The sequence below is a fragment of the Canis lupus genome (genome assembly GCF_048164855.1).
Source record: "Canis lupus baileyi chromosome 5 unlocalized genomic scaffold, mCanLup2.hap1 SUPER_5_unloc_4, whole genome shotgun sequence".
Classification (NCBI taxonomy): Eukaryota; Metazoa; Chordata; class Mammalia; order Carnivora; family Canidae; genus Canis; species Canis lupus.
Window position 1 is genome coordinate 483,248 of NW_027326411.1, and position 12,390 is coordinate 495,637.

The window sequence follows — 12,390 nt, forward strand, 5'->3', positions numbered from 1 at the left end:
AACAAAACAAAAAAACAAAACTTAAATGTTGCACCACACTGCAAACTAAATCTTGGATTGATTAAAGGTTCAATTGGGGAATAGCAGCAAAAACTAAAAATAAAGAAAATGTAAACGTAAGGCTGGGCCAAATGGGAGGATTAGGAGGCATGCAGAAACGGGTTTTCATTTCATCTAGGGAATGTGAATTGTTCTCCCCTTGTGAGCTTGCACTTGATGATACACATTGCCAAGTCTGACCATGAGAACAGTTTTCTGTTGGCTGCATCCGCTGCATTCCATGGAGACTGACAGGGGTCCCGAGGGATGTGGAAGAGGAATAAACTGAGGGAGAGCATTCGTTAGGGAAGTATTCTGGGGGAACGTGCTTTCATGCACTCTAGCCCTAGTCGTATGTAAATACTACGTTTTTTTTTTTCCTTGAGATTTCATTTATTTATTCATGAGAAACTCAGGGAGAGGGAGAAGCAGTGTCCCTGCGGGGGAGTCTTGTGCGGGACTTGATCCCAAAATCCAGGATCAGGACTTGAGCTGAAAGCATACGCTCAACCACTGAGCCACTCAGGGGCCCGGAAGACTGCTTTTCCACACCCCAGAGTCTTTTGCAAATGTCCCATAATGCTCAGCCATCCCGGCAACGTTTGAGGGGAAGCCAGCCCAGCTCAAGGGGCCGCGGAGATTTGAGAGGCTTGGGCCTCCTGGCACATGCGCTTTGGGCACTCTTGGCCATGGGCTCCTTGTGAGCAGGCGAGTGACGCCAGTTTCTGAGGTGCGCAGGCGCATTTGTGTTTAGCTGCATTGCCGGGGTACATTTGTTCTGCAGAGAGAGATTTTGGACCCCGGTGCTCAGTTGCTGGGACGTTGCCGCGAGGCCGGCTTGGCTTATCTCCAGCACTAAGTGTTGAGCTGTAGAGGCGGCGAAAACCTGTGTCTGAAGCCTGAAAGCTTTGCGATGAAGACCATGTTTAGCTTCACGGGTAAGAGGGGCGAGCTGCCCTTGGGCTTCAAGATCGGGCGGCGGAGGGCCGCCCAGCCCGCGGCATCTGAGTGGTACCAAACTCACCAACCTGGGCCCTGGGTACCACATCCCAGACAGGTCTCAGAAAGATCCACAAAGCAAAAGTGGCAGGGGATTCTGTTGCTGGGAGACCAGAGGAACAGGTGATAGGGACTTTGCAGCTGGCGGGGAGGAGGCAAGGAGGTCGGGGAGAGGCACTCACCTTGCTGGCCTGAGTCTGGAGAGCTGAGCCCTGGGTGACCACCCAGGGCGCTTGGCCGTCTTTCTTCTGGTGGCCCCGCAGCACGTACCTAGGTCGTGGAACCTTACCTGGGGTCTACTCCGGCCCACTGAGCAACAAAACGTCTTCAGCTGCCTTTGGACCCCTTCGTATCTCCGTAGGGAGCGCTTTACAGACAGTTTTGATGTGATTTAACGGATTTTCAACAGTAGTAGAAAGGAAATTAAGGGGACGCCTGGGTGGCTGAGTGGGTGAGCATCTGCCTTTGTTTCAGGTTGTGATCCTGGGTCCTGGGAACCCCAGTCGGGTTCCTGGCACGGAGCCTGTGTCTCCCTCTGCCTATGTCTCTGCCTCTCTGTCTGTGTCTCAGAATAACTAAAATCTTAAAAAAAGAAATGAAATTACGTATATGTAGTAGTTTGTTTTTAATGGACATCCTATACCAATGTTATTAAAGAGTGCATGCTGAGAGAAGTAATTCCCAGAATTACTTTGGATACAGGGCAGTATCTGACTTCTATCTGTGTACAGTTTGTACCTATATTATTTACTGAGGGACCTTGGAAGGAGATTTGGAAATGGGTAGATGGTTCTGACTGTGAATAGGAAGTCTCATTTTTCTGAAAATGTGTACTCTTCCCGTGTTTATCAGTATTCCATGACGCAATAGAAACGTTATGGTTTTAGAAATTCTGAGCTTATTATACGTGCGGTCTCTGTTCTTTTCATTGTGATAAAATTAAGAAAAATTTTGCAATCACTATATTGTACACCTGAACTTTTTTTTTGTAAGATTTTATTTATTTATTCATAGAGACAGAGAGAGAGAGGCAGAGACACAGGCAGAGGGAGAGGGAGAAGCAGGCATCATACAGAGAGCCTGACATGGGACTGGATCCAGGGTCTCCAGGATCACGCCCCGGGCTGCAGGCGGCGCTAAACCGCTGCGCCACTGGGGCTGCCCTGTACACCTGAACTTAATACAACGGTGTATGTTAACAAACTGGAACTAAAATGAAAACTTAAAAAAAAAATTTTATAGAATACCTTCCAGTTATTAAAATGTACCTTAAATTTCTTCAAATTTTTCATTGACTAACAGCTGAAAAGACAGATAAATGAATGGAACAGATAAGAAAATGCCAAACACCTAAGTATATGTTAAGACTTTGTAACTTGATGCTGGTGACATTTCATATTAGTAGGAAAAGGTGAATCATTCATAATGTTGATGACATATCTGCTATTTGGAGAAAACTAGCTAGAATTTTATCTCATAAAAATAAGTTCCAGATGGAATACAGATTAAAAATGTTAAATATGCAAAATACAGTACAAGAGAAGAAAACATGAACGCTTCTATGCCCATTTTTTATGTTGACCAAGACCATTCTTAAGAATGACTTTAAAAGCAAGAGTTCGGGCAGCCCAGGTGGCTCAGCGGTATAGCGCTGCCTTCAGCCCAGGGCCTGATTCTGGAGACCTAGGATCGAGTCCCACGTCGGGCTCCCTACATGGAACCTGCTTCTCCCTCTGCCTGTGCTCTGCCTCCCTCTCTCCCCCTGTGTCTCTCACAAATAAAGAAAATCTTAAAAAATAATAATAATAAAATAAAAGCAAGAGTTCTGGAGGTTGATTCAGCCACATAAAAAATTAAAACTCTCTGTATATCAGAAAATAATATTAATAAAATAAAAGAGAATGTCCTTGCAAAATATTTACAACATATGTGTATCAGATACAAAAGAATATGTTTTACAGGGAAGGTATTAAAGGAATGAAATAGGGGGTCTCTGGGTGGCCCAGTCAGTTGGCTGCTTCTGACTTCCTCTCAGGGTCATGATCTCTGGGTCCTGGGATTCAGCCCCTGGTGAGGCTCCCTGCTCAGTGGGGAATCTGCTTCTCCTTCAGCCCCTCCCCTCTGCTGGTGCTCTCTCTGTGTCAAAAAAAAAAAAATCTAAAATAAAAAAGGAGTAAAATCCCATTTTCCATCTGCAGGCTTTGTGAAGATAAGGAATGATGGTACTCATACTCCTGGTTAAAGTTGTTTTTGACTTTTCAGATAGTTCGGTGGTTAAGTCCCAATTGAAAAATATGTATTCCTTTTACCCATGAATTTTATTAATTTAAAATATCTTTAGTAAATAATTAAAGATAAACAATATACTATATGCTTTTCTCAGCACTATTTACAATAGCGGTATATTAAGAACTCATTTAATGGCCTTTATAAATAAGTGGCAGTGTATCCATAGGCTGGACTACTATGTGACCACTGAATGTGGCAGAGATAATTGATACACATTAACATGCAAAGCTGTACTTTAGTGGATCATTAAATGAGGGGAAAAATGGTTTGATGATACAAACACATAAGCAGACAATGGTTTTGTGTTGGCCAAAAAGATGTGAAAAATATAAAATTAGTTATCTTGAAACATTTGGATTGTAAGTGAATTTTTCTTGTTTCTTAAAAAAAAAAGTCTGATTTCTACAGGAAAAGGTATATAAAAATTCCAACAAAGTTTTATTATCAATGAAGTAATCCAGGAGAACAGCAAGAATATGAATCTTGTGTAGGCAAAAAGAATTTCTATTTATTTACTTTTAAGAGGTTTCATTGATTCATTTGAGAGGGAGAAATCAGGCACATGAGCAGCAGGGAGGGGCAGGGGGACAAGCAGAAACCCCGTGGAGCAGGGAGCCTGATGATGTAGGACTCGATCCCAGGACCCCGAGGTTCATGACTTGAGCCAAAGGCAGATGCCTAACTGACTGAGTTACCCAGGTGCCCCTCTTTCTATTAAAAAAAAAAAATTGATGGGCGAGGATTGGTATTTTCTGACAACCTTTAGCCTCTTCAGAACTCAGGGGAATATTTTTATCTGTATTGTAGATTTTATTATGCATACGTTAAATATATACATATGATTTTGTTATGTGCAGCTTTATAACAAGCAATAAGTAAATAACAATAAAATTTTATTTTAGTTAAATCCTCATGAAAATAAAAAATACAAATGATACCGTGATAGCTTATAGAACTTTTGTTGTTTCCCTCTTCTGAAAAAAAGTAGCAAATATAACTGGTGCCTTGGTGGCTGTTTGTTGAGCATCAGACTCTTGATATTGGCTCTGGTCATGCTCTTAGGATTGTGGGGTTGAGCCCCCCGTCAGGCTCAATGTTCAATGGGGAGGCTGCTTGAGATTGTTTCCCTCTCCCTCTGCCCTTCACCGCACTCATGTATTCTCTCTTTCTCAAAGAAATAGATAAATCTTTAAAAACTATTGAACTCTCCAAATGTATTTATTCTTCAGTCCATTTATTTCTCAAACAGAACCTGAACACCGGTTACGTAGCAGACATAGTCTACTCAGGATCTTTTCAATCTTAAAAAGATTTCATGTTGCCCAGTATGAACGAGATGAGAAATTTTATGTATTTAGGTTTCAAAGCTTTCTTTTCTTTTTAGTTATTTATTTATTTATGATAGTCACAGAGAGAGAGAGAGAGGCAGAGACACAGGCAGAGGGAGAAGCAGGCTCCATGCACCGGGAGCCCGATGTGGGACTCGATCCCGGGTCTCCGGGATCGCGCCCTGGGCCAGAGGCAGGCGCCCAACTGCTGTGCCATCCAGGGATCCCGGTTTTAAAGCTTTCATTGTTAAGTGTAATCTCTCCACCCAACGTGGGGCTTGACGTTTTAGGACACATGGTCTACTGACTGAGCCAGCCAGGCACTCCTAAGATGAGAGATTTTATTTTATTTTGTAAAAGTTAAAAGACGTATTTATTTTAAAGGGAGAGAGAGGGTCATGGGAAAGGGGAGGGACAGGGGGAGAGAGAGGAACCCAAGCAAACTCCACCCTGAGCATGGAGCCTAATGTGGGGTTCCGTCTTACGACCTTGAGATCATCCTGAGCCAAAACCAAAAGTTGGACACTCAATCAACTGAGCCACCCAGGTGCCCCTAAGGTGAGAAATTTTAAATGGAAGTATTAGGACTTAATCTCACCTGAAGCTTTTCCTTGGAACTTCCTGTCAAAGGAAAACATTTCTGAAGATCAGAAATTGTAAAAGATTACCTTTACCTGCCCTTTTGACATTGCAATAATACTAAATACTAATATTGGTACTTGGAAATACTTGATTTCTATGATTCTAAACATTTTTCTATTAATTGAAATGCTTAATAAAATGAGCTTCCCCACATACCCCCCTCCAAAAAAGATAAAATGAGCTGTGCCTGTTTCTTTGAAATCTGAGTTTCCTTTGGCTCAAACTTCCTTGAAAAGCAAACTAAGAATTACTTAAAAATATTCTTTTGCTATTGTGGTCTCTTTTACCCGTCATGTGCTTTCACCTACTGAAAATTATTTTAGTTCTTGAACAATGTAATTCCAAGCATAGGACTAGAAGTGCAACAGACCTGTTGTATATGTCATTCTTTCACTTCAGGCACACTGTAGATTGTATGATGCCCCACTATTTATGTACCAAGAAGAAATTTTTAGAAATCATGCCAGTTATAGTTTTAAGACATTTTGAATTAGAAATTGGATTCCGATGTCAGAGATATTAAAAGGTGACAAAATGAGCATCTTGGAATCATTGAAATAGAGTATTCTTGCTCATCCTTAAACGTAGCTGCAAAGTAGGCATAATTGGATCATTTTACCTAATTGTAGTGAGTCTTCGTAAGTTGTAGTAATAGCTTTAATAATATTTGTGGTAGGAACTAGTATCTAAACACTTTGCATGGATCCTCATTTAAGGATCACGACAAGAGGTCCTATGAGATAAGTACCTTTTATTTTATTTATTATTACTATTGTTTTGTGACCTCTATAACCAACAGGGGTCTCGAACCCCTGGCTCCCGAGATCGAGTGACATGCTCTTCAGAGTGAGCCAGACAGGTGACCTGAGATAACTATTTTTATGCCCATTTTGTGGATAAGGAAATTGCGATAAGGCTAAGTGGTCACTGTGAAGCGACAGAGTTAAAGTGGGAATCAAACCCAGGTTGAGCTGCCTCTTGAGGTCATGCTCTTCCTAATCAGATAGGCTGCTCTTTTAATAGAGCGGTGAAAAATCACTAAAAAATATTGTACTTTCTTCTAAAGTAAACTAATTCTTTGTTTTGGAGTCATGAGAATAATGTAGTATTTAACATTTACAATTCTATGAATTGATTTGCAATTTTTGAAAAGGTACACTGTAATTTCTTGACAAGTCCTTTCACACTCACAGAACTGCTCTCCACTTGGCCTGTGCCATTGGCCGTGAAGATATGGTGAAGCTCCTGGTAGATCGGCACTGCCAGCTTAACCTCTGTGATGGCGAAGACAGGACAGCTCTCGTGAAGGTGGGTGGTCACAGTTATGTCTGCCTGAGGTGGATTGGATTGAAGTCCTTGGAATGAACATTTGTTGCATTTAAACATAACTCATTGGTGAAACTTGTGGCATGTTTCCTTTCAATTCCCAGAATTTACATTCTGTTTCTTGTTGTAATGCTCACAGGCTATACAATGCCAAGAAGAGGCATGTGTAACTATTCTCCTGGAACACGGTGCTGATCCTAAAGTGAAAGACAACAAGGGCAACACAGCTCTCCATTATGCAGCCCACGAAGGGATTGTCTCAATAGCAGAGAAGCTGCTTTTACAAAACGCAAATATAGAGGCCAAAAACACGGTACAAGTCAACTTTTTTTTTTTACAACATACTTGACATTATATATATATATATACTTATTTATTTATTTATTTATAGATAGCTGCAAAAGGTTTATATATATATGTACATATATATGTACATAGGTACATATATATATGAAGACATCGACACTGAATTTTATACAGTAGGTCCTGTCATCATGGAAACAACTCCAAAACCAAAGCAGAGTGAGTGAAAAAGAAAAGTAATGCATATAGAAAGACCACATTCTGTCTGCTAGCCACCCTTCCACCCCAGAAAGAAAATCTTCCCCTTTGTGCCTGGGAGTAGATGGTGCCCTCAGAGCCCACAAAGGATTGAAGGCCTAGAGGGGAGTGTGGTGATGATGGAGGCCGAAAGGTGTGCAGGGGCTTAGGAAATGGATGCTTCTGGGGATGAGTAGGAGACCGTGACCCAGAGGAGTAGCTTGGGTGAATGTAAATGGGAGGAGAAAGCAGCAGGTTGTAATAGGCCTTGGGCACTCTAGGCCCTAAGGTTCAGAAGATGAGAGCAGGGGGATCAGGTCATGACATCCTACAGGTGGTGTCTGCTTGTGCTGGTAGCCACTCTGCCAGCCATGTACCACGGTGAGGCCTCCCATTCCGGAGAGTAGCTCCTGCTCAGCCTATGTATTTCCTCAGTGGGGTGGTAGGTGTGCATGGGGAGCTGGTGATGACCACACTTGCCAGTCTCCCTGTGTTTTCTTTGACATGCATTACCTTCAGTCGCTGCCCTTACAGAAACACTGTTGTGTGCCATAGATAGGGTCGATTTTTCATATTCGGAAGCTCAAACATTTCCTGGATGAAAATATTTTGAAATAACTGTCTAAGCTTTTGCTTTAAATAACAACACTTTTTATTTTTGAAGATTGTATTTATATGAGAGAGAGCAAACAAGAGTAGGGAGGAAAGGCAGAGGTAGGGAAAGAAAAGGCCTTCCCACTGAGCCAGGTAGCCTGATGCACGGGGCTTGATGTCAGGAGTGGGATCGTGACCATAACCAGAGAGAGATGCTTGACCCACTGAGCCCCCCAGGCTTACCATAATACTTCTTCCTTCCTGCCTTCCTTTTTTTAATTAAGCTTTTTTATTTATTTATTTTTTCACCTCACACTCTGGGGTTTATGTACTTATTTTATCTTTTAGTTTTTTCTTTTTCAAAATTTTTTTAGTTGGAGTTCAGTTTGCCAACAAAGAGCACAGCACCCAGTGCTCATCCCGTCAAGTGCCCCCCCCTTGGTGCCCGTCACCCAGTCACCCCAACCCCCCACCCACCTCCCTTTCCACCATCCCTTGTTTGGTTCCCAGAGTTAGGAGACTCTCATGTTCTGTCCCCCTCACTGATATTTCCCACTCATTTTCTCTGCTTTCCCCTTTATTCCCTTTCACTCTTTTCTATTCCCCATATGAATGAGACCATATAATGTTTGTCCTTCTCCGATTGCCTTACTTCACTCAGCATAATACCCTCCAGTTGCATCCATGTTGAAGCAGATGGTGGGTATTTTTGTTTCTAATTGTTGAGTAATCTGTGGTATATGTCCGCAATGGAGTATTACTCAGCCGTGAGATTTTATTTATTTTTGAGGAAGTGAGCGAGCATCTACAAGCAGGGGATGTTGTGGGGGCAGAGGGAAAAGAAAGAGAGTAAGAATCTGAAGTAGACTTTGTGCTGAGCCTGGCGCAGCGCTGGATCTTATAACTCTGATCATCACCTGAGTTAAGACCAAGAGTCAGATGCTCAACGGACTAAGCCACTCAGTTGCCCCTAAATAATGATACCTCTAAAGAAGCATTAGAGAATACAGGTTTCTTTTATGTATTTATGGCAAATATTTTTGAGAACACAGAATGTGTTCTGAAACTTTATTTTCAAAAATGTTTTCTCACCCAGTTTGTTTTCTTATTTAGTGTCAAACAACAGAGGAAAGCAAAATTTGCCTTGGAAATAGGCTTTGTCTTAAAACACAAAACAAGTGTATTTTACAATATCAAATCTTGCTGCTGTTGAGAAGTTCCTATTTGATCAAAAAGTGATTGATTAACACGGTCAGAGTTTGTCTTTTATCAGCCTTGACTTAAGAGGGACAAAAGAGGGGCAAAGGAGAAAGCAGTCAGGAACATGCAGAGTGATTTAGACATTTGGCAAGTGAGGGGAAATATCAAGACAAGGTTTTTGGATTGTGTTTGTTTTTCTTCAGTGTTTATGTTTAGGTAAGGAGTCTTCAATTTTCAGGGATAGTAATTCTTACTTACGAACCAGTGAGTGTGTTGTAAATTTATATAGAGATCAATTCTAGGAGGACTCTAAGGACATCAGATTGGCAGTAAACTGGTGGTTGAATGGGCACGAAAAGGGACGCCTGTGTGACTCAGTGATTGAGCATATGCCTTCGGCTCAGGGCATGATCCCATGGTCTCCCGAATCGAGTCCCACATGGCACTCCTTGAATGGAGGAGCCTGCTTCTCCCTCTGCCTGTGTCTCTGCCTGTCTCTCTCTCTCTCTCTCTCATCTCTCATGAATAAATCAATAAAAATCTTAAAAAAAAAGTGGACAAGAAGAGGAAAGAACACAGTATAGTATTTTGCAGCTATAGCCACTTAGATACGAGTTTAAACTCTTCTTGCAAATCTAGAATGTCTTGATGGGAAGGACGTAAGGAGTGTGTAAATAATGGAATCAAGTTGCACTTTGAGTTTACTAGTCCTTGTTCTACCTCTAGCCATGGAAATTGAATGCAGGTTTGATAAGTGACTCATTTCTGTTTTTGGCTGAATCCTCAAGTGATAGGGAGAATTGGCCACATAGGTGAAAGAGGAGACTGGCATGGTTGTGTACTGTACTAGTTCTCAGCTAGACTTGTGCTGGTGAATCACAGTCAACTAGGGAACTTTAAAAGAATTTACAAGCCTAAACTGTCCCGTGAAGATTTCGACGGAGTGAATCCAATAACGTGTGTACGCAGAAATTTGGAAATAGGGTTTTGAGATTCTGATACAACTCTTGGCTAAGAACTACTGAATGGGTAGGTATACATATACAAATTTAGAGATGTAAAAATATTAAATCTCTGGAAGATTTAACTGAAGTTGGATACTGGCTACTTCCTTCCACTCTCTCCAACATTAGCCTTTCATCTCTCTGTATCTCTTTGAGAATTACAGATGAAAATTATTGGTCATCTCTGTTGGCTTGAAAAATAATTACCTTTTCTTCCAGCTATCAGTCATTCACCGGCACCCAGATGGGAAGTCTTTATGAGTAGTCTTTTAATAAGTAGAGTCTGACCCTTTAAAGATTTTACGTGTTTTGCTACCATTCTGATTATTACAAGCAGGGTTTTCCCAATTGCAGCAGTAGAAATCCGTGAACCTTCTTTTTTAGTTGAAGCTGTGCGATAGACTATCTTAGGATGTCTTTCAAATTCATAGGGCCCTGGCATAGTGCATAATCACTACTGTGTTAAACATTCAGCATGTAGTTAGTGACAATACAGATGGTAATTGTTTTAATAACTTTGCTTCAGCATTCCTCTGAACTCCTGTCTGTTCGGTTAGCAATGTGAGGGAAGTAAATACAAATAGATTGTAGTTGAAACAAGCATTGGAAAATTCTGACAGTAGGTGTTAATGAGTCTTCACAGCAATTTTCCTTAGAAGGTGGAGCCTAATTTGTTGGTAAAACGTGATCCTGATGCTTTAGGAAAGGTTTGATGTCCAAGTATTTGTTTTATGCACGGCCATTGGAAACAGTCACAGCAAATAGAAAAACACAAGTAGGCTATAGACTAAATGTGGCCCCCGGATGTATTTAGTTTCCACTATCAGTTGAGCTAACATTTAAAATTATGGCACGCATGTAGAACTCTGGATTTTGAGCTTTTCTTACAGATCACTTCTGGTACCTTGAGCCCATGCTGCTGTTTGGTATGCTGTGCAGAGGCTGTCCCTTTATAGGAGGCGTGTGTCTCCAGTTTGCTCGTGTCCCCGCCTAGGTTCTTCACTGACTCGTGTCACCTGCTTTGCCTCCATAACCATTGAGTTTACAATTACTGTTTTATGGTATATGTTGACAAAGATTTCAAGATTTCAAGACACTCCATATTAATTTATAATATATATTTTGTATTTTATGTTAATTTCTTAGGATTGGGATTGAATTTTCTGTTTCTTTGTCTCCTTATTTTTTTCATTACTTTATTCAGTAATTGATAAGAGACACACAGAGAGAGGCAGAGAGCTAGGCACAGGGGGAAGCAGGTTCTCTATGGGGACCCTGATGTGGGCTCGATCCCAGGATCCCGGGTCACCATGCTAAACCACTGAGTCACCCGGTACCTCAGGATGAATTTTCCAAGTTAAAATTTAAAAGTTGTTTTTTTTTTTTGAAAACCATTTTTTCTTTAAATGTACTGTATTCGTGTTCCTTTTGGAATATCTGCAGTCCTATGAGGTTAATCCATTTTATTTGGATATATTATGCATATTGCAGAGAATATTAAATTATTTAGTATTATTGATTGTGCTAAAAATAATCTATGTAAGCCAGTATTAGAATTTTTTTGTTATTAAGATTTTTCATTTAAATTCATTTTACCAATCTATAAAAACACAGTGCTCCTCCAGTATTCCTATTTTTATTGATAAGCTGTTATATTTTTATTTCTGATTTACACTTTGCCTAAAATACAAAATAATTATAAATAGTAATCACAGTAGAAACTGGAATACTAAGAGGATTTTTAGAAGTGGATATGCCTTACGGGTCCCAGAATTAATATAATTGAGACCAAATCTCATACTTATTTCACGTAGCATAATATCCTATGTCAGTCAGAGGAATACAGTTATCATATGGTCATATTCATTATGTAGATGTTAGAAACAAAACAGAGTATCAGAGGGGAAGAGAAGAAAAAGTAAAACAAGACAGAGTGAGGGAGACACACCATAAGAGACTCTTAATCATAAGAACCAACCTGAGTGTCCTTGGAGTGGTTGGTATGGGTGTTTGGGGTAACTGGGTGATGGACATTACAGAGGGCACATGATGGAATGAGCACTGGGTGTTACATAAGACTGCTGAATCACAACCTTTTACCTCTGAAACTAATAATACACTATATGTTATTTAATTGAATTTAATCAAAAAGATAAAAATGAGAAAAATCTCATACTGAGCTTTCTAACAGTTAAGATAAAGCTTTATCATTGTATAATAGGAGTAAGTCCAAGGATATTTATTTATTTATTTATTTATTTATTTATTTATTTATAATTTTATTTTAATTCAGTTTGCCACAATAAAGTATAACACCCAGCGCTCATCTCATCATTTGTGCCCTCCTTGACCAAGGACTATTTATTTTTTTAAAAAATATTTTATTGATTTATTCATGAAAGACACTGAGAGAGAGGCAGAGACACAGG

At 40.4% G+C, this 12,390-nt stretch overlaps 1 protein-coding gene across 6 annotated transcripts in view; it reads left to right on the forward strand.

The window, feature by feature from the left end:
* Positions 1-12,390, forward strand: part of LOC140629427 (ankyrin repeat domain-containing protein 26-like) — a 171,683-nt gene that overhangs the window by 28,268 nt on the left and 131,025 nt on the right. For all 6 annotated transcript variants that reach the window (XM_072818898.1, XM_072818893.1, XM_072818895.1 and 3 more), the window contains exons 8-9: positions 6,491-6,605; positions 6,763-6,936. In XM_072818898.1, coding sequence (XP_072674999.1) covers positions 6,491-6,605; positions 6,763-6,936 — 289 coding nt within the window. The remainder of the gene's footprint in view (positions 1-6,490; positions 6,606-6,762; positions 6,937-12,390) is intronic.